This window comes from Rhinolophus ferrumequinum, chromosome 7, assembly GCF_004115265.2.
Source record: "Rhinolophus ferrumequinum isolate MPI-CBG mRhiFer1 chromosome 7, mRhiFer1_v1.p, whole genome shotgun sequence".
Classification (NCBI taxonomy): Eukaryota; Metazoa; Chordata; class Mammalia; order Chiroptera; family Rhinolophidae; genus Rhinolophus; species Rhinolophus ferrumequinum.
In genome coordinates, this window is record NC_046290.1 from 75,292,920 (window position 1) to 75,318,784 (window position 25,865).

At 37.3% G+C, this 25,865-nt stretch overlaps 1 protein-coding gene across 2 annotated transcripts in view; it reads left to right on the top strand.

Annotated features, from left to right (window-relative positions):
• Positions 1–25,865, top strand: part of CAMK4 (calcium/calmodulin dependent protein kinase IV) — a 203,747-nt gene that overhangs the window by 158,746 nt on the left and 19,136 nt on the right. For both annotated transcript variants that reach the window (XM_033110760.1, XM_033110758.1), the window contains 2 exons: positions 14,953–15,043; positions 17,139–17,213. In XM_033110760.1, the coding sequence (XP_032966651.1) occupies positions 14,953–15,043; positions 17,139–17,213 (166 nt within the window). The remainder of the gene's footprint in view (positions 1–14,952; positions 15,044–17,138; positions 17,214–25,865) is intronic.

The following is a 25,865-nucleotide window of genomic DNA, read 5'->3' on the forward strand; positions in this document are numbered from 1 at the left end:
ACTTTTCAAGGAGCATAATGATTTTAAAATCTAAATAAATATACATGGAATATTTTTTTATGTTTGGGAAAACATATCTAATTGTGTAGAACTTGACATGATGATAGATACAGGCGAAAATCCACATTGAAAAACATAATTTCTCACATGTGCACTTTGCATTCTAAGCTTGTTTCTACTTCTCAAAGTTTAACCTTGAATCACTTATACTTCTATGACTAATATGTTGAATGTACCATAGGTTCTGACCATCTGTGTGATTTATCCTTTCAAATGTTCCCTTGAGAGTTGGAACTGATCCAAATCCACAGTATCTAACTTCTAAATTGTCTTCCTAACTTTTGCCGGTGAAATTACTGTTATAGAAAGTTAGCCACACTCTAGGTTTATTGGCTCTGGATCCTGCAGAATTCCAGAAACGCCATCTTATTGTTAGGTTCATATCACTGAGAAGGAGCCTCATTACACACTGATTCACAACGTTTATACCTTCTGTTTATCCATCTAATGGGCCATTTAGTAAAGAGACTAAATGCTTATGCTCTATTCTGCTAGAAACGCGAAAAAAGACAGTCTTCAAAGGAATATATAATGGGACTAAATGTGACTAAAACTTAATAATAACTCAATGATAAAAATAAAGCCAGCCATCACTATCATGTGTTAGTAAGTACTTACTATGAACCAAGCTTCAGCTAAAAGCTTTATGTACATCATTTCACTTAACCTTCATACCTATAGGGCTATGGGTCTCATTATATTCATTCCACAAATGAAGAAACTGAGACTCAGGAAAGTTAGATAACTTTTTCAATATCACACAGCTGGTTCATGGCAGAATCAGGATTAGAATGCAAAATAAAAGATGACTGCAGAGTTTATGCTCTAAATCCCTCTGCTGTCTGCCTTCCTCTACCATACCCTGCTATAGACTGTGTTGGGTCCAAAGCCAGAGACACAGACAAGCAGACAGAGGCCTAATCACCGACCGCAGGAATTCAAGGGCTAACACTGAAATGAAACGAGTGAGACACATCCGTTTTAAAGAACGCACAGCAGGAAAAATGTCACACCTATTTTTAAACACAGGTGCATTGCAGCAGGTGTGCCTGTTTATGTTTCCCTCTGCTTTTTTCCTCTTGGATTCAGTTCTTGAAAACTACTTAACTTGACATCATGAGAGAGAATCATTTTACATGCTATAATTTAAAAATCTGTCTCAAATAAATTAAGATTGTGCAAAAGTATATTCTTTTCTTTTTAGGACAAGAGTAGGTGGGAATAATGATAGCTCCACAGGTGTAACTCTTCCAGGTACAGTCAGTTCTGTCACTTTATCAATATCCAGAATGATGGTAGCATCAAAAGTTGTACATCCCTGGTGTGAGACGATAGTAAGAAATTGTGTAGAAGACTTCTTTAAGTCTTTGTGACCAAATTCAACTTCCATTCAATTATTGCATTTCTTCACAAATAGTTGCCCTTTTATGCCAATTTTGTGGGGTCAAAAATATAGTGCAGCATTCAAGAGCTGATTATCCAGACTGGTCTTACCTTGCATGCTTGATTCTGGAATCTGCTGATGGCCAGGCTGGCTTTTAAAACACAACTACCTACTGGTTTATCCTTCGATGATTTGTAGAACATATCCTTTTTTTTTTTTTTTTTTTTTTGCCTCAAAGTCCAGCAACAGACAAAGAGACTAAGAGCACTCAGTTTTTTTTCATTCATTTATCCAACTTTTTTTTTTTTTTTTAAGATTTTATTGGGGAAGGGGAACAGGACTTTATTGGGGAACAGTGTGTACTTCTAGGACTTTTTTCCAAGTCAAGTTGTTGTCCTTTCCATCTTAGTTGTGGAGGGCGCAGCTCAGCTCCAGATCCAGTTGTCGTTGCTAGTTGCAGGGGGCGGAGCCCACCATCCCTTACAGGAGTCGTACTGGCAACCTTGTGGTTGAGAAGACATGCTCCAACCAACTGAGCCATCTGGGAGCTCAGTGGCAGCTCAGCTCAAGGTGCCGTGTTCAATCTTAGTTGCAGGGGGCAGAGCCCACCATCCCTTGCGGGACTCGAGGAGTTGAACTGGCAACCTTGTGGTTGAGAGCCCACTGGCCCATGTGGGAATCGAACTGGCAGCCTTCAGAGTTAGGAGCTTGGAGCTCCAACCACCTGAGCCAACGGGCTGCCATATTCAACTTTTTTTAATTATCAAGAATGATGAGAAAGATAGGCTAAAAGGAATTAACATGGTTTGCTCTATGAAAGACAATGTTAAGAGAAGTATAATACAAGCCACAGACTGGAGAAAATATTTACAAAAGATACATCTGGCAAAGGACTGTTATCCAAAATATGCAAAGACTCTTAAAACTCAACAATAAGAAAACATACAACCTGACTTAAAAATGGGCCAAAGACCTTAACAGGCACCTCATCAAAGAAGATGTGCAGGTAACAAATAAGCATATGAAAGGATGTTCAACATCTTTTTGCAAATTACAACGAGATACCACTGTACACCTATTAGAATGACCAAAATCCAGAGCAATGACAACACCAAATACTGGTAAGGATGAGGAGCCGTAAGAACTCCCATTCATCGCTGGTGGGAATGCACGATGGTACAGCCACTTTGGAAGACAGTTTAGCAATTTCTTACAACAATTAAAACTACTCTTAACCCTACGATTCAGTAGTCGCACTCCTTAATATTTACTCAAAGAAGCTGAAAACTTACGTCCACACAGAATCCTGCCCACGTTTGTTGATAGCAGTTTTATTTATGATTGTCAAAACGGGAGCAACCAAGATAACCTTCAGCAGGTGAATGAATAAATAAATTGTGGCACATCCAGACAATGGAATATTAATAAGCACTGAAAAGAAATGAGCTGTCAAGCCATGAAAAGACATGGAGGAAATTTAAATGAATATTGCTAAATGAAAGAAAGCAATCTGAAAAGGTTACATACTGTATCATTCTAGCTATCCCTGACATTCTGGAAATGGCAAAACTGGGAATACAGTAAAAAGATCAGTGGTTGCCAGGGCTTGGGATGGAGCACAGAGGATTTTTAGGGCAGTGAAAATACTCTGTATAATACCATAATGATGGATACATGTCATTAAACATCTGCTCAAACTCATAGAATGTACAACCAAGAGTGAACTATAAACTATGGACTTTGGGTGGTTATGATGTGTCAAAGTAGGTTCATCAATTGTAACAAATGCACCCCTCTGGCGAGGGATGTTTACAGCAGAGGAAGCTATGCCTGTGTAGGCGTAGGGAGTATATAGGAACTCTTGGTATTTTCCCCTCAATTTTGCTGTGAACCTAAACCTACTTTAAAAGACAAATGCTCTTAAAAAAGTGCTTTGAGTTTTCTTTTAAAAGATCTATCTGAACTTTTCTGGCTTTATATATTATATATTATTACTCTCATCAGATGATGCAATAGTGAAAAGAACTGACTCTGAGATCTCACATAAGCAACGTTATAACAAAGCAATTCTGCAACATGTTTATGGTCAAATGAAAATTAAAATTCAATTGTGTAAATATTCATAGGACAAGATCGTGTGTTAAAGTGACCTTTTATATACCCCAAATTGAGAAAGCAGACTTTGCAGGTGGGCAATAACAACAGTTATCCTTCACATACTCATTATCCAGAAATTTCACTTTGAAAATGATTTTAAATTACTACACCTGGTAAAGATTCAGCAAATCTGATATCGAGGTATTGATTTGTAGCACAGATTGAAGCCAAATATCCACCCTACAATGTCCTGGTTCCCAGATTGAGATTGTCTCATTTTAGGGACACAAGAGGGCATTAGTTAAAGGCTACAATGCAATTTTCAACATGTTAATATGTTAATGAAAATCACATATGTAGCTTTGATAATGATGCAATAGTTGATGGAAATCCCAACCCTATTTGATTTGGCTTACATTGTCACGTTAGGGTGGTAATCCTGGTAGTTTGCTATTGATAAAGTCCTGGCTGGCAGCCAGAGAGAGTATAGACATTCTGTGGGCTGCTGAGCTATGTGCTTCTGATTAATAAGGAGATGAGCTAGTTAATGATTACTTATTAAATGTTGTATTAGAAATACACTTTCTAATTATGGCCTCTACCACATGAACACCAACAAAAGTGATCCTTGGAAGTAAAAACTGTAATAACTATTAAATGATCCATTCATATTATGTGAAGTCAAGCCAGGCAAAACTATTCCTTCTGCGTCCCAGAAAGCAGGGTACTAGCAGCCCAAAGGAATTGGGCAAAAGCTCTGTACTTTTCCTTTAATGGGAGAAAAGGCAGAATCAGTGCGTGACTCCAAATTGTCTCACTGGTGCTTTCTCTTATATTTCCTTTTTCTGAAGAGTGGCGTCTCCAATATCAGTTTTTCTCCTATATGGAAGAAGCCTCGTATTCTAGAATTTCTGTCCAGAAATGATTTTTTGGCCTGATTACAGGATTCTCTTTCACTTTTAGTATCAAACCTAGAAAAGTAAATTGCTGAGCAACTAAGGATTAAAACTTGAGATTGCTCAAATGTTGTGAAGAGCTTTGCAGATAGGATATGCTTTCTCTGATTACCATAAACCTCTGCAGTATTCCTCAGCCTAGTAGTTAAGATCACACACTCCAGGCCAGACTATGTGGATTCAAATTGCATCACTGCTACTAACTGTATGAACTTGAGCACATTATTTAGTTTAGCTGTTCTTTATATGTAAAATGGAGAGAATAGAAATATATATATATATATATATATATATATATATATATATTTTAATATAATACATATAGGATATAATATATAATATATAGGATTAATACATTTGGTAAATCCCTTAGAACAGTGCCTGTCATATAGTAAGTGCTATTTAAAAGTTATTAAATAAAAATATTTAAATGTGAGTTTTGCGCGCTTCACTCTTAATGTTATCTGTTTGTCCTTTAGAGGCATTTGAGTTTGAGATTCCTATTCTTAATCTCTTGACGTCTGATTCTAGGATCCTTAGAGTAATCCTTCAGAGAGGGCTTAAAAAGTCTTTGCCTGTAAAGCATTTATGTAAATTTATTATAATCTACAACCTTGTTTAATAGGGAAAATTGATACTCTAATATAGGAACTTGGTGTTTTTAAAAAAAAGTATATATATGAGTTGAGGCCACTTGAGGCTTAGAAGTAACATATCAAAGACTTCAGGGTTTTGATAAAATTGTATTTTATTTTCTTTAAAAGAAATGTCAGATCACGATAGATCATTTGATCATTTTTATTTTTAAGTATCAAGATATTTTATGATTATCATAGAGAATCTCTGAGCAACTAACATATACAGGCAAAGTTGATTTATTTTATAATTTTCTGAAGCATTCCTCTGAAGTATTTTAATTACTAAATGAACTATTGCTGCTGGTATCTGAAAATTAGTAACCTTCAATGTAATTCCTCATGTAAATTATTTAAGTAGATTGCTTTAGTGATCTATTTGTATAATAATTATACCTTTCATATATTTAGAATTTTTTTAATTTGATAGGTTTTCATTTTACTTTGATAAATCTTGAAACATTTATTCCATAAATTGTGTAAACATTGTATAAATAGTAGAATATAATAAATGGGTACTTAATCTTTACTTGAGAGGAAATATGGCCTACAATGGTTAGATTTAAAAATTATCAAGAGGATTATTTCCAAGTCTCTCTTTAACTTAGTTAATATGATTTTTATCTTTTATGTCTTTACAACTTTGGATCCATTTCATATCTTGCACTATTCTCAAGCACTCCAATGGGTCCACAAAAAGGGAAAAAATTCTTTCTAACCAAAGAGCAAGCTGAAATTATTTTTTTCTTTACTATAGGAAACCTCAGAAACTGATAAATGAATACAATACAAATTTTTATCAATATTGAATTAAGAGCAGGGTTTCTCCAGTTGTTCTTTCTTTCTTTCCTTAATAGCTTTAGCTGCATTTACTGGTACACCAGTAATAGTGATAGGTTCAAAATGGTCTCAAATACTGAAGATAATTCCAATTTTAGGTATCAAGTAAAATATTATCTAGAAAACATTGAAAATGTCTGGAGTAATGCTGTCAATATCTGCCTCTGATCAAGATGAAGTAAAAGGGAACTAACTTACACTTTTCCCTGAAACAAACAAAAACCAGACAAAAATATGGAACGTGGTTGTTAGACATTAGACATCAGGCGGCCCAGGGCAGTGATCCCTGACAAAGGGAGCACAAGCAATAAGAGCCCTACACTTGCCTGAAGATAGTTTCAGAGCTGCCATATAGGGAGGGAGAAGCCAAGAGGAGCCCAGCAGTCTCCCTGAGATGAGGAGAGAGAATAGAGAGTCAGAGAGGCCAGGGTGGCCGGAGATCACAGAGCAGCCTTCCAGAGAGGAGAGAGCTGCACTGAGAGAGTCTCTGGAAAGCTGCAGATGCCTCCTCGCCCCAACTCTTCAGATGACCACCACATGCATGTGAGTGGACTATCCAAGGTCAGGGAAAGAAGCATAGGTTATAGGGAACAATGCTTGCAGCTCACATAAGGATGGGAAGAGTTTGTGTTTCCCATAGACAGAGCAGAAAAATTTAACAAAGTTTACAAGCAAGCCTCAAAGGATCAAATTATTGTCCAAGTAGTGTGACTTAACTGCATTCAGAATAAAGCTACAGAAGATCACAAATACACCTGTATTTGCCTAGCACCCAACAAGATAAAACTCACATCTATCACCCAGTCAGAAAATATGGGACATGAATATAAAAAGCACATCCAGAGTGAGACTTGATGAAAATAGAAGAAAAACCAATCAATAGAAACAGACTTAAAGATGACACAAATTAAATAAATAGTATACAGAGACATTAAAACAGTTTTTATAACTGCATTCCATATATTCAAGAAGGTAGAAGAAAGATTGAGGATGTTGAATAGATTTGTGGCACAAATACAAAAACAAAAAGACTGAAATCAAACATCTAGAGATGAAAACATCAGTATCTGAGATGAAAAATACACTAGATAGAATTGACAGCAGTTAGACATTTTAGAAATAAAAGGAAGTGAACTTGAAGACATAACATTAAAAAATTATCCAAGGTGGAACACAGAGAAAAAAGACTGAAAACAACATGAACAGATAATCACAATATCATTGTATGTGGATATATGATATATATTTGTATATATATATATATATATATATATGTATAATTGGGGTCATTGAAGAATGATGGCAGATAGCATTATATTTGAAGCAATAATGTGCACAACTTTCCAAATTTGATGAAATTTATAAAGCCACACATTCAAGAATCTTAACAAATCTCAAGTACAAGGAATATGAAGAAAATTTTACCAAGGCACATCATATTCAATTTTCTTAACTAAAGATAAATAAAATAACATAAAAGCAGCCAGAGGAAAAAAAGACACATTATATCAGAACGAAGATAAGGATGACATTAGATTTTTCATCAGAAATAATGCAAGTAAGAGACAGTGGGATAACATCATCAAAGTATTGTAAGAAAAACAATGGAACAATTTGATATTCTAAACTCAGTGAAAATAGCTTTCAAAATAAAGGCAAAATAAAGACTTCCTTAGTCATACACTACCTAATAGAATTCATTACTAGCAGACCTGCAGTACTAGAGTAAATTTGGTTGCACACTGCAGAATGGAACTGAACAATTTATGTTGCATTTTGCTTCCCAGCCTGCTGTCCAAGGGCCACTATTGATACCGCCTTAAACAAGGAGCAGGATGAGTTGAATTCACTAGGTTGTTTTGAGCACAGAGCCACACAAGGTTATGAACTGGAATGCACATAGGACATCTATTCTAATATGAAGCTATCAGGAGCTGGTCCCTGTCCTAGCTCAGGTAGTTCCACCATTTTATTTATTTGGTTATCTCGGCTCCATTAAGTCTGGAGTCTTAGCTGGGAAGACTCAAAGGTTTGGGGGCTTGATGGCTGGAGGCAGAGGTCATTGAGAGGCATCTTCACTCACATGTCTGGCAATTGATGATGTGAGTCACATGGGACCTCAGTCGGGGCTGTCAACTGGAACAACTATACTTGGCTTCTCCATGTTGCCCAATTTCCTTACAGTGTTACAGCCTTAGGATAGTCAAACTTTATATGGCATGTCAAGGAATCTAAAAATGAGTGCCTAGCAAACAAGGTACAAGCTGCATTGACTTATACTCTAACCTCAGAAGTCACCCACTGTCACTTACACTGCATTCTATTGCTTACAGCAAGTCACAGACCAGATTCAAGGGGAACAGAGTTAGGTTCCACCTCCAGATGGGGAGTGGCAAGATTCTGGAAGAGCATTTGGAATGAGTAATATTGTTGCAAGAAGCTTTAGAAAACACAATTTGGCACATGAAAGATTATTATGATCCAGGAACCAAGTGAGAATGTGTATGGTGTGACTGAGGAATAGTAAGTAAGGCTATGTGGCTAGTACATGGTAGCATTGTCCCAGGACGATGAATAGCCAGAAATTGGGGACAAATTTTGAAGGACTTTTCATTTTCATACTGAAAATTTTTCTTTTTTTTTAAATTAAAAATTATTTTAAAACTTTTTTTTTTAAAATTTAATTTGTAGTCAATGAGTTACTCTTAAAGGTGAATTGTTTTTGTTTTTAAACTAGAGGATTGACATGAGTTAGCCTTCATTTTAGATAGATGACACAGGCATAGGGGTGTTTAGGAGACAAATGGCAGCAGTACCAGTTGAGGATCTGAAGGACTGTACTAAGCAGTGACAATGTAAATGAAAAGAGCTGAGCTGAGATGTATTTTGGAGGTAGAATGCTAGTGAGAGAAAAGGAGGCATCAAAAATGGCTCTGAAATAAATGAGAGTGCCTAAGAGGCCCCAGAACTTGGCTGCTTTGCCTAATGTGGATTCCTCCAGCTCTGGGATGACTTACAGATCAAGGCTTCCCACAGACCGCACAGCCAGTCAATCCCAACCATGCTTGTTGATCTGTTCGTGGGAGCTAGTCCGCTACTGCTCTTCTCATATATTCTATTGACAATTCTGAAGGCATCGTAGGATAGATGTCGAGAGCAAAGACCGAGGTCATGGTAGGCCTCCAAAGCAGATAGGACATAAAAGCAGAGTTTTCACTATGAAGGTCTTACTTCAATTGATGCATATTTGTTCCTGAGGAGTAGAGAAGAGCAAATTCATGCAGTTTAATTGTTCTTCCCAACAGGAAAACTGTAGTCAGAACACTGTTTTCTTTTCGTTTAATGACTGGTTTTCCTTAGTCCTATTAGATTTTTAAAGAGATTCAAACTTCTTCCTACCAACTTCTGAGACGTTATCAATTAACCACACATAACCCATTGAACACAGCAAAGCTGTAATTAAACTAAATGACTATGCAAGTAGCTTTCATTACACAATGACACAGTTTTTGTCAGGACCATAGAAAGAGTTTAATTACATGTCTAGACACCCCCTGAATTCAGACCAGCAGTATTATCTTTGCTTACAAGAGAGTTCGAGCTTTTGGTGATTGCATTTTTTTTTTTGAAAGACCAAATGGTAAGATATATTTGTTTTTTTTTCTATTTTTTTAAATTCCACATTCTATTTTAATACATATTTTATTTAAGAACTCTTTGTATATCTGTGGATAAAAATATTTTCCAAGGAAAATGTAGAGATTTTCACTGTTTGTCATATTTAATATACATTTCACTTCATCTAAAAACTTTCTCTAATACACCCCAAATATCTACTCTTAACTTATTAATATATAAAGCATGTACTATGGTCTAAAGCACAGCCATCTCTCATAATAGTTCTTCCAGCTTCCTCATCCTTATAAAGAAGCTCTTCCCTTTGCCTGAGGATAGGCTGCTTTCTACGTTCATCTTCAATCTTGCCCAATGAGCTTCTCCAGACAGAACAGCGTTCAGCCTGTTTGTAGACTATAGCCTCTGCTTGACCAGAAGATCAAGATTCAGGAGCTTCCTTTGTTTCTCTTACGACCAATCTGCATTCTTCCTTCTCATTATAAAAATGTGTTTGCTCCTTCTTTCTCTGAAACTGTGGGTCATTTTGGGGTCTTTTTCCAAGCTATGCCTCATCTCCAAATACCTCCTCTATTGAATTGGTCAAATGTCTTCATAGCCTCCATTCCTAAAATCTCATCTTTTTTAAATTTGACCACATATGTTGGACACAAGAGAATGAAGTTATCATACACTTATCCTCTCTAAACATTCTCAACAGCCCTTTGGGAAGTTGCTCTAATCTTAGATACATTTTATATACTGATTCATTTGTTGATTACATGTGGATTACTGTAGTTTTCTTTATATTTTTGTCAGCCTGAGGCTTGTCTGTTTAAATTGGGATACTTTGCTTTTTTCCTTTTTTTTTCATAATGTTTAACTTAAAAATGATAACCATTCACTCACTAATAATTACCATTGAGAGCAATGACAATGTTTCACTGAAATCTTAGTTGAGTGAATGCTTTTGGTTTTGAGTTGAATCTAAGGAAAACAGTACAGGTAAATGATATTTTCCACCAGTGCTACATAGATCAATCTTGGAAATATGTATGTATGGAGTTTTCTGACAAGCATAGATGGGAAAATGAATTTCAACATGTTGAAAGTATCCATGTTCCCCGACTCTGACTTTGTACACCAGGAGACTTGTACCAAAACCAGAAACAAGAACTGGAGTCTGGCTGTCCTTCATGATCTCTCTTTCTATCAAGTACTCTAACCTGACACCGCAGATTTCCCTACAGAGTGGCATCCATAATTATCCTGTTAGCGTCCTGCTCCCTTTCCCCATGACACTGCTACTCCAGCAAGCATTTTTGAGCAAAGCTTTGCTTTATCCAGACACTACTAAACCACACCAAAACCTAAAGCACTGGTGCACACATGGGAAGCTTACTGCAGGGACAGCAGGCCTGGTTGTCTACAAGTTCATCACTGCAGTCCACAGGGCGTCTTCATTTACAAACAGAGGCCTTTTGGCTTTCCCATTCTTCACTGATGAATCATTAGAAATAGCCGAATCACTGCTCAGTTCCATTTTATAACACTGAAAGTACAATTTGTGAATGTTTCAGACATGAAGGAAACTAAAGTGAAAACTAACAGATGAATTTTCAACTGTCATTCACTGAACTTCCCTGAGGCATAGGCTATATTGCATATCCAGATTAACTTCAAAGGGTGTGAAAAAATTAAGTCAGCCCTAACTATCAACTTAATGCTACTACCGAAGTACAAAAAAGGAATTATGTAATTATCTAACATGTTATTTCAAAGATGAAACCATTTTGCCTTATTTTAAAGTTAAAATGCATCTATTGGGTTTTGATGCTGTAAACTCATTCATTTAACCAATACTCGGTGATCGTCTTTGAAGTGACTACGTTTTATTAAACAATAAGTATAATATATTTCTCAAACACAGATGCTGAGCCTTATTACAACTAAATGTATCAAAACAATGTTACTTTGAAACTATATAGCTATAGTGTAAGCACAAAAATTTTAACTTCTACTACAAATTAATAATAGCAAAGAATAAAAGATGCAGATCAGCACCAATAGGAATTTCAGTCTTTCAATAAGGAACTTGAGTTATTCATTAATCATTCAAAAGTATATATTGAGTGTGTACTTAATGCCAGGCACTACAGGAAACTAGGAATCTGAAGACACAGATAAAAATGTCCTGTCTTCTTGGAGTTTTTAGTCTAGTGAGGGAGATATCCTGAACATAAAGCTTGAGAAGAAACAGACATGCTGTAAAGAAAAACAAGAGGCATCAATAAGAGCATATAAGGATGGGCACATATGTTAGTCTGGAAGGACAGGTGCAGCCTCCCTGAGGAACTGATTAATTATAGTTTCGTCCTGTGGATAGGGAAGGCTGGCCAGAAGGAAAAGGGTGAAAACGCATTCCAGGAAGAGAGGGCAGCTGGACAAGGATGCTGACGTGGGAAAAAGATTGGGGCCTTTGAGAAACTGAAAGAAAGTCGGTACGGGTAGAACAGAACCAGAGAGGGGCAAGTGGCAGAATATGAGGCTGGAGAGGGAGGCAGGAGCCAGATGACCAAGGCCTGGAAAGCCAGAATACAGTAATGGGAAACTACTGCAGAGTTTCCCAAGAAAAAGAAATGGCCTGATTCTCTGTGCTGTTCTGCGGAAAATAGAGTGGAGGGGGGCACACAGGAAATCAAAGAGAGTAGTTAATGAGCTACTGTGGTGATCTAGCTACTATCATGGCGATGACAGGGAGAGAGGCAGGGGGTTTCAAGAGACATTTTGGAATTAGAATCGGATGAATTGAACGGAGGCAGCGAGGGAGAGGAGAGAATCAGTTTCTGACTGGAATCCCTGAGTTGACTGAGATACCACCTTTTGAGGAGAGAAAAAGGAGAAGAACTGGGCTGGGAGAAGGTCAAGCATTCAGCTTTGGACATGATGAACTTACGGTACCTATGAGACAGCCAGTTGGAAATGAGACATAGGCAGGTAGATAAATAGTCCGGGAGCTTAAGAAACAGGTTTGAACTGGAACTTTTTTTTTTTTTTTTTTAGGATACTATCATGGAATAGTCTTTACAATCTTCAACTGCTAGCAATGTAATTACCAAGTTTGTTTAGTTAATATGAGACCAGACATAGTTACCAACTAAATATTTTTATTCTTATTCAGGGCACATCATTTGTAGCAGATGGATGGTGTTCAGGATAAGCAAATATGAAATGCCTGTCACTTATAAAAAATTTATTTAAAAAAACGTATCACCTAAATAATGTGTAATTTTTATAGTTAAATTCTATTTAAGAAAAAGTTAAAATTAATTATAATCCCACCACACCATTTTTTACACACATGTACTTTTAGTGGGGCTATAAAAAGTAATTGAAGGGAAGGGAGTAGACAAACAGTCAAGCAGGGTTTACAGCAAAAGAGAAGTTTAAGAGTGCAACCTCAATAAAGATCTAGAAGTAGAGTTTCTTTTTCGGTCCCAGGTGTTGCAGGAGCTACAGGTTTCGGTGCAGACAGAGCCAAGTCCAAGAACCACACCACACACAATCAGTCCAGAAAATGGCACAGAAACGGTATCAAGAAACCCAGATCACAAAGATAGGAGTCTCTTAAGGGGGTGGACCCCGAGTTCCTGAGGATCATGCGCTTTGATAAGAAGCAAAATAAGAAGGTCCTGAAGAAATGCATGCCAACATTGCCAAGGCCATGAGTGCAGGGCCTGAGGCCATCAAGGCCCTCCTAAAGCACAAGGAGGTCAAGCCCAAGACCCCAAAGGGCAGCAGCCACAAGCGCCATCCGCTTTCCTATATCTCCCACCCCAAGCTTGGGGAACATTCTCATTGCCAAGGGTCTCAGGCTCTGCCGGCCAAAGGCCAAGGCCAAGGTTCAAACCAAGGCCCCAGCCTCGGTCTCAGCACAGCGGCAGCTCCAACTCCAGCTCAGGCTCTGGCTCCTGGTGCCCAAAGGTGCCCAGGCCCCCATGAAGGCTCCAGAGTCGAGGTCTGTCTGCCAGTTTGAGGAGGGAAGAGCTGGTGTGACCCCTGGGCTGCTGTCTGCACGAGGCTGGTCTCCTCCTGTGCTATTTGTACCAATAAAACTGAGGCAGGATCTGTTAAAAAAAAAAAATAGAAAAAGAAAGGAAGCAGAGTCAGAAAAAAAAATGTGTTCAGTCATGTACTTAACTGTTTATTGAGCATGTACTGATTGCTAAGGACTGTTTTAAATTCCAAAACAAGATTCACAGACTACAGAATGTTTTATGTGACCTGTACAGGGTTTAACATTTTTCAACTTTATTACCAATATTTAAAATTTGGAATATTTTAAATTCAAAAAAATCTGAATTTCTGTCTTGCCTTGAAAAATCAGAAGAGCTAGCAACATGGGGCCTGCATTTCTGCCTGACAACAACTGGCTGGACTTGAGTGGCCTTCAGCGCTTGAAGGGCCGTGCTCTCTCCAGGGACAGATGCAGTCCCTAGGACTTCCAGTGTCTCCCTTTTATTTTACACTCTGCCAACTTCCTTCATTCTGTTAGGGTAACCTCATGCCCCTGGAGAGTTTGTGAGCCCTACTCAAGAGATACAAAATCAAATGCACTCTTGCTGCTGCCACTCATGCTAAGAGCAAGGGAAAGATGCTGAACTTTTTAAGCAGGGAGTGACTTTGACTTGACTAGATCTGCACTTTAAAAATGCAAGTGTGGAGTATGGGCTGGAGAAGAGCAGATAATTAAGCTAGTCATCAGAGTGATTAAGAGTAAAAACACCTATGTGGCCTGGCTGAAGGCAAGGGCAGTAGGTAGGCATGGAGGCTGGATCCCTCAGACATCGAAGAGGGAGAACTCCACTCAGTCATGGGTTGGATGTATTCTCTATAATAATCAATCACATTTAAATGTCTGTTCAAACAATAATTATGAAGTCTTTGCCATGGCTGTGAATTTCTAAGAGGACACATATAATTATGCTTTTCAGATAATAAATCAGACAAATTTCAATACGCAGCACCTTGACTTTATTATAATGATAATTCGCCAATTTGAGCTGATATGGTTAATATGTATGAAGAGAACTAGTATTCTCCAAGGGGTAAATATTTTATTTTTGGCAATTGGTTCTATATAATTTCAATTTCATTTCTCTTTTAAGTAATTATATGTAAGGTACTCTAGAATGATGTATAGTTTAAAACCTGTTTTCCTTTAGGGTGTTTATTTTTAAATCATAATATGTGTATGTTGTTGAATCACATAACTTAAAGATTATTATAATTCTGAAAATAGTAAATATAAATGTTGGAATCATGAATATAATTGCATGAATGTTACTTCATTATATACCCTGTTTAGTACCTACATGAAAATGGGATTGTCCACCGTGATCTCAAACCAGAGAATCTTCTCTATGCAACTCCAGCTCCTGATGCACCACTGAAAATTGGTGAGGACATTTCCTGATGTCTTATGACCCCTTGTCCCAGGGCAGAAGAAATTTATTCTATGGAATTTTTAAATATGGCTCCATCCAATTTCATCTTCGTTCAATGTCCTTGAATATTTGGTATATATAAAGGAGTAATGCATTGTTTTGGAAGTCCATGCTCTTTCCTGGAATATTAATCTGGAATTAGTGCCTAAAGTTGACACTCTGTTGCTGGACGTCATAAGGGAATCACAGGTCTTGGAAATGACAGGGACTTCAGCAGGTGACCTTATATTTTGTACATAAGTTTATATAGAAGAAAATCACAGGTAATGTTACACTTCTTTTTTAGTTATTAATTTTTATTCCACACATTAGATGGAGCTTATTTTTAGATAATCAAGAACTTTGACACAAAGTGTTTAGCACCTATCAGTGAATTTAGACTCTGAGTCACTTGTTTATATAAACAGAGATAAATTAAGATCGTATTTCCCAGAGCGTACTCCACAGAAAGCTGGTTCCTCAGCTGAATAGACAAGGGTGAATAATTCCTTTTGGAGGGAGATGGGAGTGGTTTTTGGGATGCTAAGGTTGGTCAAATAAATTAGACAATGCCAACTTAAAGTTAACCAAGATTTTTATTTCTGCAGGACTTCCCAGAACCTTAAAAATGCTAGTGCGTAGACTGACATCTACTAGAGTGTACTGCAAGTCTTTTCCCAAACTTTATTTGACTCTGGAAACCTTGATTTTTTTTTTTCCCATTAAGCATTTTACAGAACTACAAAGATGAGCTGTAGGAATTCTGATCTATCCAAAGAGATCTTTAAATCAGCATTTTAGAAGAAAGTATATTAAATACTTTGCATGTACCTTCCAAAGCAAATCTTCATTTGCAAAAAAAAAAAATAGCAAAATTTGTTTGAGATGGATTCTGCTTTGTAGAATCTGTATTAAATCCTTTGATGGGCATTGCTCTCTTGATGCTGTCCTTTACAATCTTAATCTGATGAGTTCAGTGCATTTATAAGTGTTAACACCTTTGAAAACTAAGTTATACATGTCATGGAAGAGCTCAGATAACATAATGTGCTGTATGAATGCAAAAACCTACAGAAAAAATTACTGAAGTCCCGCAGGGCAGCCAGCTTGTTCTCATTATCACCCCTGAAAGGCGGTGGGCAGCAGGGAGGCTCCCATTTCTTTTGACACCACTTTTAAAGATTTTTATCCCTAAAGAAATGTCTTTAAATGGATGGATAGACACGATGTTAAGCAAGAGAGCCTTTCTTTCCGAAGGACTTCCTGCTGCTTTCCCTGATAAGGAGCAGCACCTCCGGGAAATGTGGGTTTGTCTTTGAAGTTCAAAATGGCATGGATCCTGCACCTGCCTCTCTTGAAGAATGGCCTTGAAAGGTTTCCTGATGTTTCCTGAGTGAGACAGATGTAACCCAGCAAATAGAGCCTAATGGCAGCAACTTTTGATAATGTTTTAGCTAGGTAATATTCTAAGGAATAAATAAAAACGATTTTTAATTTTAAAAAAAGTCATATTCCTCACAGGAGAGTAAATTTGTATCCTCCAAGTATGCTAGGGAATGACATTATTCATTTGAAATAGAAGAAACCTTTTGATGTTTGTGTTGTTCATTTCCTTGACATTTATGAAAGTCTAATATTTTTATTTAGATGTATTCCAATGGATTAAAAGTTCTGAATTATGTCACTAACTCTACATTGTACTTTGGAATTACTGTTTCATAAATCTCAGATTTAATATTAGACAAAAATATATCTATTGCAACTGTTAATTACTTCAAAAAGAAATAGCTTATTTGCTAAAAGCTGGGAATTATAGAGAAAAGTATAAAGTGTACTTGGGAGTCATATTTTTCTCCGGTTTAAGGCAAGACTTAAATTATTATTATTACTTTTTCTAGTTTCCTCACCCTGGCAACGGGTCCCTATCTATGTTCACACCACCATCAAATACAAAAACAAGCAAATAAATAAAGAAGTTAGTTTTATTTTGAATAACACGAGTATTCTGTCATTTTATAAAAGCTGAGAAAGACTTGCTTCATTAATTTTGTTTTTCTTTTGTTGTTAGCTGATTTTGGACTCTCTAAAATTGTGGAACATCAAGTGCTCATGAAGACAGTATGTGGAACCCCAGGGTATTGCGGTACGCTCTTTAGTACTGATATTTTACTTTTATTGTTATTTGAAATCTATCTTTATTTAATAATCTGTTTTTTAAAAAAAACTCCTAATATCTCTATTTAAAACACAATTGAAAGCAAGTCTCAACAAGGAAGGCATATATAAATCATACTCAGACCACCTCTTGTTCTGTCTGCATGAGGGGTTCAATGATGTTGGTTTTAAAACACCCCTGTTAAAGCAGTAGAGGGTGAGGGGGACCCAGTGAGGAAGAACTGGGTGCTGAGCACTTGCCCTTGGGGCAGTAGCTACTCCTGAGCCCACTCAAGAGTAGAAAGACAATAACCAGGGTAGAGGGCAGGGAAACAGCTTTGTTTGTGGTTGGAATTAAAGCCATGAGCCCGTTGTCACTTTCCTTATTTGCTTTTTGTTTGGGATGGTTTGTGAGGGTAGCATGCGTCATTCAGGTGGCATATGGGACACAGTGAGAATGGGGTAGTCCCTAGTTCTCATTGATGGCACTGGCCTAGCCTCACTAAGACAAGTGCTTCAGGTGGAGTTTCCCCACCAGATTTCCCCAGTCTCTGGAGAGGGACTGAGCAGCAATCCTCACGTGTTCTTGCCCAGTCTCCCAGGCTGGGCTGAAGGCACCCCGTGTACAATCCACAATTGAGAGGCAGCAAGAGCTTTTGCTCCATGCCAGTATGACACTTGCCCTTTTTTTCTTGATGGCTGAATCAGTCTGGCAACAACTTAAAAGCCAATAAACCTTGCAAAAATTTTCAAGAATTCCTAAAGTATTTGTGGCTAATGAATATGTCACAAATCAATTAAAATCCTAATCTGCACTACAAAGAAAAAAGACAAAATGTCAAGTTATTAATTTTAAGATTAGCCATTGTTTTCTCTTAGGATCAATATCTCTTTACACCAGTCTTTTGTCACTCATTCCTGTCTTCAGCAAAATCTCCTACTGTATACTCAAGCCAGTGCTTGGCACCTGGAAGACAATTTTCTGCCCACCTCCACCCGCCACCCGAGGGACTCACAGTTTATAGGGGAACAGACGTGTAAACCAAAAGAGTATAGCACCTTAAGAAATACCATGTTATGTGTAGAGAAAAGCCATTATGGAAACATAGGAGAAAGGTGGTATTTGGAGTTATCAGTCTTAGTCTTCCATGACATTTATATTTGTTAGTCAACCCTGTCTCAGAAGTAGATACTCAAGAACTACGTCACTAACTAATTTTAACAACTTTCGAATTCATGGAAATCAGACTGGAGAAAGTTCACTATGAAGCCAATGAATGATTAAATTAACAGAATTTTAGTGCTTGAAGAAATAACTTCATTTACTAACATTCTCATTTTATTAAGAGTATGACTTCCCCAAGATTCCACACCTAGTTTTAGTGGATCAGCAATGAGAATCTAGGTTCCCCCAGGTCTAACAACAGAATTATAGAATTCCATCTTTAAAAAAGCACTAGAGATAAATTAATATAGTTTCCCTTCATAGAAATATTTATCAGTTGTTGCTTTTAGCTTAAAATGATTTCTATTATAAATTTTTAAACCTCATAAGTATTACTTAGCTCTTGTAAGAAGTAAAAATTGAGATCTCTGTCATCAATATTAGTAATCTCATGCATTCTTCCTCACCTTTCTTCATGTTTCCATCTTCACAAACATTTTATAATTTTGCTTTTAACTAGTTTCCCTGGTAAATCTAAAATATGATTTCCTTGCAGCTCAATTGTTCATGAATCCAAGAATTACACAGAATTAAGTGTACCTTTCTTTCTATTAGTTCTTTACATTGTGCCAAATATTCTTGTTCTGGATCTTAAGCTTCTTGAGAAGAATAGTTTATCAATTAGGAATAAATTCAGAAAACTCAAGTAACTGTGGCTTAAACAAGATTTGAAGTTGATTTCTCTCATGTTAGAAGTCGAGAGATAGGCAACCTTGATGGATTCTGCAGTTATAGCTCAGCAGGTGTGACGGATTGCAATGGCAGAGAGCTAGGCTTTTCCTGTCTTGCTCTACCATTTCTTAGTATGCTTCCTCGTGGTCCAAAATGGCTGCTTGAAATCATTCATTACATCTGAATTCCACACAACAGGAAGGAGAAAATGCTAAAAAGAGTCTACCTTTTCACTATTACATGGACTTGCTGAAGCCCCGCGTGTCACTTCCACTTACATCTTATTGGACAATACTTAGTTACAGCCCCTACACTGCCACAGAAGCTACCCATGTGTCCTTTGACTGGACATGTTGCTGCCCCAAATGAATCCAGTGTTCTGTTACTAAGAATGAGCATTGCATTAGACAACTCGCTATCTCTACCACAGACTTGTGAGGAAGATTCCCATTCATTCCTAGGAAAAAAATAATGTGACAACCGTTGCATGACACCATGTTTCCTATAGGCATCCTCTTGTTTTGTTTTTATGTATTTTATTTTGCTTAGCACTCTTAGCTGACAACTTGTCCATGACTCTTCCCTTCTAATGGTGCTATAGGCACTTTCCCGTTATCTAATTCATATGACCTTATTTGTCTTCTTTCTGTATTTCTTTCATATCTCCAAGACTATGGAGGGGAAATGGAACCCTGAATTGAATACCATGTGCCAGATAGGGTTGCCTATTTGTGATCATTAAATTTCTGACCAATTGGCAACAACATTGAAAGAGAACTGAGAAAAGAATGATATAAGAAATTAAGGATTTCCTACACGAAGAAGGCTGATGGGCAATTTAGTAATCGTTGTCTAGTACCAAATATATTAAGTGTGTCAAGGAGGTAGGTAGGTTGGAGCAATTCTCTGAGAACTGAACAGCCCTAAAATGGGACGATCAGGAAGAGATTGCACCAGTGAGTTCTCAGAGTCCCTTCTGTGGCTAAGAGATAGGAGTGTCCTTGTAAGGGCTTTAATAATAGTGATAAGAGCAGTTCTTTCTCACAGCATTGCAGAATGGTCATTCTATGCATGAATGATTCATTGATTGATAACATGAACATTGAATGTTTAATAGACTCCATGTTAGGCACTGAGATTACAAGAGTGCCATTGTATGGTCTTGCCCTTCAAGGATCTCATGGGCTATAAAAGAAGAAAGGCCTGTACACAATAAATCAAAGCTTGTTGTGGTAAGTTCTATGTTTGTCTGAGCCAAGGATACAGAGGGGAGGGAGCAATTAATCCTTCTTAGAGGTCTTCAGAGAGGAGGGGCATTTGAGCTGGACACGGAAGGATGAATAGGAGTTCGACAAGTGAAGAGGTTTCTTTGTCAGCAGGCACAGGAAGGGAAAAATCATAGAGGAGTGGTAGCATCTGGCCAGTATAGGCACTATTTGTTACTTCATCACTTTGCATGATTGGAACGTAGAGTCCTCGATACAGAGGATACAGATGGACTTGGAAAGGAAGAATGGACCATATTTTAAAAGAATTTGTACATCAGGCTGAAGAATTCAGACTTGTTTTGGTAGATAATAATGATGTAGCAAAGGTTCTTACTCAGAGCAATCACATTTTTAATTCAAATCTGTATTTTATAAATATATTGATAATGACAGATGGTTTTGAGGGAGAAAAGAGATCAAAAGAGAAGACAAATTAGAAAGCTACTGTAAATGCTCTTTCCTGTTCTTCTCATGTCAGAAATCTACACACAGGTTTTCGTCGTTCTATAAATAGCTTCTCAGCAGATAATATACTTCATCTGCTCCAATAGCCAATCATTTATTTCTTAAATATAAAATGATTGTGAAAATACTATGTCAGACTCCTGTCCTTGCCATAAACAAGCCCGTCTTATAGATAGATAATGCCATCTTAAAATGGAGGCTTATTTTCCCTTTGCTATTTTTTCCCCCAGCAGATATCCATATCACCCTCGGGGCTGTGTAATGGGGAAAGAGGGCATTGAGTGACTGAACATGATCGAAATAATCCTTCCACTCTGTTCTAGGTAGAGGCTCACCAGGAAGGTGTCATTTGCTATGTTATAAGAAAAAAGGGAGAAAGAAGCAAGGAAGCCAGGGCAGGATAAAGGGGCAGGATTGACAGGGAAAATAAAAGTGCTTTGTGGACTCTGAAATACTAAACATATATATGGAATCACTTATGTAGGCCTATCACGCTTAGAAGTCAAAATCAAGTTCAATATATTTAATTACAAGAGCATAGTCCAAATTATATATAATTAAGCATATTTATTTATACATCCTCTTGACCCAAAGGAAGTCCACTAAAATATTACCTCGAAGTGGGAATAGAGGAGGGGGCAGGATTTTAAGGATATACCTGTGTATAGTAACACAGAAAACACTGGAAATTGGAGTTAGGGAAAAACAGAAGTCACGGTAATGCCAGAGCACAGGAAGTAGATGATTTAGAGCAGAGGAACGATGTAGAGTTTTGAATTTTAAAACATGTACTATAGAAATAATAACTATTTCTATCTATCTGTCTTCTAAACAATTAGACCATTCATGAACCAGGCTGAAGCCCCCTGTACAGCTCACTCTCGGTTCTAGTCCTTTCTCCCCTCACCACATCTAAGTACTGTCATCAGTTTGGTGTGTGCCTTCTGAGGGTACATAGGTGGGGAGGAAACTGTCCAGTTAGAAAGTGAGTTGGAAATGAGACCCAAGTACAAGACAGATGAGAATCACTGGCATGTTACAGGAAGTATGACTTTATACAGAGACTTACATTTAACGTGAAGTGTCTGAGGCCCATGTAATTGATGGAGATGTGAGGTTGTTTCCTTGCTTGTAAGTGCGATTATATCCTTGGTCAGTTATCCTTATGTGCACTGAGTCTAGTTTCTAACTTTAATGGAAGGCTTTTTAAATTACATCTTTTGAGAAAGTGGATGTTTGTGTTATATCATCTGTTACTTGTCAGGAAATAAAAGAAGGAAAAGCCAGGCATTCAGTCTCATTCATAGACCCTTTGCCCTAGACTATTAAAAACAGAGGGTTCTCTCTTTGGTGTATCACCAAAGAAAAATCACAGATGCTGCATGTTTAAGCATGTTTATTGTTTCCTGGGAAATGTGCCCAACTGAAACTAAATTCCATACCAGAAAATGAAAATGTGTGACTCAGATAAATGAAATCAATGATTAGTTCTCTGATATAGTCCATGAAATGTTTAACATTGAAGAAATTCTCAACATTGTGTTGTTGGGGAAAAAAATAGATTTAAAAAGTAAAAAAAAACTCCATTGGGTCATGGCTTCTGATAAATGTGCTACAATGTAACTATGCAAGATTACTACCAAAATGTCTTAACCGGTTTAGATATTTAAGACTTGAAATCTGTGGGCGTTCAAACCTACCCATGCTTATCACAGAAAAGTACAGTTAACTCTTAAACAACTCAAGGGTTAGGAAGCATCAGCCCACTGACCCCGTATTGTCGAAAATCTGTATATAACTTTTGACACCCCCAAAATTTAACTATTAGTAGCATATTGTAATGGAAAGCCTTACTGATCAATTAAATAGTCAATTAACATATACAGGGTGCCAAAAAAAAATGTATACACATTTTAAGAATGGATAAAACTGTATTAAAATTGCAATATTCAAAGTATACCCATAACAAAAGATGAATACAAGTCATATGTATACATTTTTTGGCACCCCTGCTATATTTTGTATATATATTATATACTGAATTCTTAAAGTAAGCTAGAGAAAAGAAAATGTTATTAATAAAAACATAAGGAAGAGAAACTACATTTACAGTATTATACGTATTTATTGAAAAAAATCCATGTGTAAGTGGACCTGCACAGTTCATTCGCATGTTGTTCAAGTGCCAACTCTACAAGCTGTTAGAGTAGAAAAGAAACTAATACGGTAATGGGTTAGATAAAAGAATATTTCTAATACCATTATCTAATTCATTCGTAAGCTTAACTAATTAAACTATGTATATTCACATTTCATATTTCTACTTGTCTGTTTATTCAAATTCTGTTTTCAGGGTCTAGAGCTGTTAAGAATTTATTTCCTTCTGGCATTTGCCAGAGTCTCATTTTTACAGTGATAATCCTACATTGTTGCCACATTGCTATGTTTTAAAGAAATAACTTATTACATCACTATACCAAAATAGAAGATAATTTTTCAACAGCCTACAGTGAGACAGAAGAGATTTCTGCCAGATGAACACACACTAATATGAAAAATGTAGGAAAATGTAAATGAAATCAAAGAATAAATCTAAAATACAAATACAAGCTTTCAGAGTAGTTTCCTAAAAGACGTGGTTTTGTTCATTTCTAGAGGACTAACTCAGTAAAGTGAAATAGTAAGAGTATTATAATATACTTGTAATCACATCAAGTAAGCAATGATCTCACCTGAGAATGAAATACTCACGATGATGACTTTCTTTCTACCATAAACTTTCTTTTTTTTTCTTTTTAAAAACTAGAAGAATTAAATACATGATAAAATGCCAACTGCGCTTCCTGTAACTTTCTGCTTGACGGGCTTGTTTGTGTGCACTAGGGCTTGTTGACAATAGGAAAGGAGCAGGGCAGGTGAGAGGAAGAAAGCAGAGAATGCTAAGCAGGTGGGTAAAGGGTGCCCAGACCCATCTCCAATTCCTGGCCACAGCCCTTCCTTGCCCCTGAGTTGCTGTGTCCCTACGTCACCATGACTACCCAGAGCCATGCTTGTAGTGCCTGATCCAAAGGAACAAGGGCCAAGTAAAGGAAAAAGTGATGCTGCAGACAGATGCAGGAGTGGTGAGGAATGGTCGTAGCTCATTTGTTCTTGACCTTGCAGAGGACGGGGACCCTGCAGGTTGAGTGTAGGCTTATTTTAAGCTTTCCCGGAAGTTTTAAATCTAGAGGAAAATGAGTCTCTTGGGGTCTTTGCATTGGTCTGGTACTGACCTAAACAACATATATGCTGTGGAACTTTAATTATGTAGATATCCAGTCCTTTTTTTCAATTTAATAAGTATTTATTGAATCCTATTATGCACCAGTCAGGGTTTGAGGTGCTAGAGATATAGCAGTGAAAAAAACAAACAAACAAACAAACAAACAAAAACGCTCTTCTTTAAAGATGGTACACTGTAGTAGAAAAACATAAATAATGAACAAAATGAATGTGTAAATTATATAGAAAGAGATGACAATTTCTGTGGAAGAATATAGAGTTGGAGAAGAGAACAGGAAGTGCTGGAACCCTGGGTTGCAATATAAACAGGGTGATGAGGGTAAGGCTTCATGCATGAAGGGAACATAAGAGCAAAGCCTTGAAAGAGGTAAGGAGGAGAGCAAGCCACATGGATATAGGGAAAGAACATTCTGCGTAGAGGGGACAGAGCACAGCAACTCTGAGGCAGGAACGCTCCCGGGTGTCTATAAGGTCCGCGAGGCTGGTTGATTGGAATGCAATGACAAGGAAGTAAACAGTAGGGAGGAGAGGGGATCAGGGCATTCCAACTGGAGGGATCGAGTTCACATTTACTGAGATGGGGAAGACGTTTGGAGCAACAGGTTTGGGGCTTGTTGGTTTTGAGATGCCTGTTAGACATGCAAGTAGAGGTGACATGTGGGCAGAAGGGTTTATATGTTTGAAGTTGAGGAGCAAGGACATGGCTATTGATATAAGTGGTATTATCAGCATATAGATGCTATTTAGTCATGAAACTATCCAGGTAGGAACGAAAATCACCTAGCTTGATCCCTGGGCCACATCACCATTACAACGCCAAAGAGAAGAGAAGAGAAGGAACCACATTTATCATTCATAGATGTCAAACAGAGAAGAGTCCACAGGACAGAATTGGGAATTATGATTGGATGCTGTAAGTCACAGATTTAGGGCTCAATATACAAAACAATATTCTAATATCTAACGGATTCAGGGTTATCAACAAGGGGAGGAGAGGAAGAATCCTGCTAATTTTTGTACCACCCAGTAGATACATGGTATTTAAATATAACGACAAAGACTATCTATGAATTCTACATATGTAAACTAAGTTGAGGATTATGGCAACCACTTAGTTAACCAAAGTTAACCAAATGTATTCTGGCCTGAGATGGCTGATAACATTGAGTCTAAAGATATTGTCACCAACATCATCCTCTCACTTCTTCTCTTCTCTTTGCTTTAGAGACAGTCTCTTAAGGTACTGGGAATCCTTAACTTCTGGGTGTCCATACTATAAATCATTTTCTGTGCCTACTTCTTTGGAACTGTAAGCAACAACTTCAAGAACAGTACCAACCGTGCCAGAGAATTCACAGTGCTGGGAGGCTCAGCTCTATTATTACACATGTGAGGGTGGAAAGATGGGAGGAAAAGAGGTCAATAGGAAGAGGTGATTGATGGCGAGTGGGTAGAAGACTTGCTTAAAATATAGAATTTGGGCCTTACACAATGTTCCATTTTAAAATGTTGTTACAGAAAGGATATGCATAAAAATTTTTTAAATGTTTTGAAAGAATTATACTTGATAATTATTAGTAAGATGTATAGCACCTTTAGAGAAAAACACATTTGCCATACTTACCACATGAGATAGAGTTTGAATTCTAAGTCCATTACTTTATATTTGCATCTCCATATACAAAAGAGATCCTTAGAAAATGTGCTATTAGGATGATTTAAGTTTATT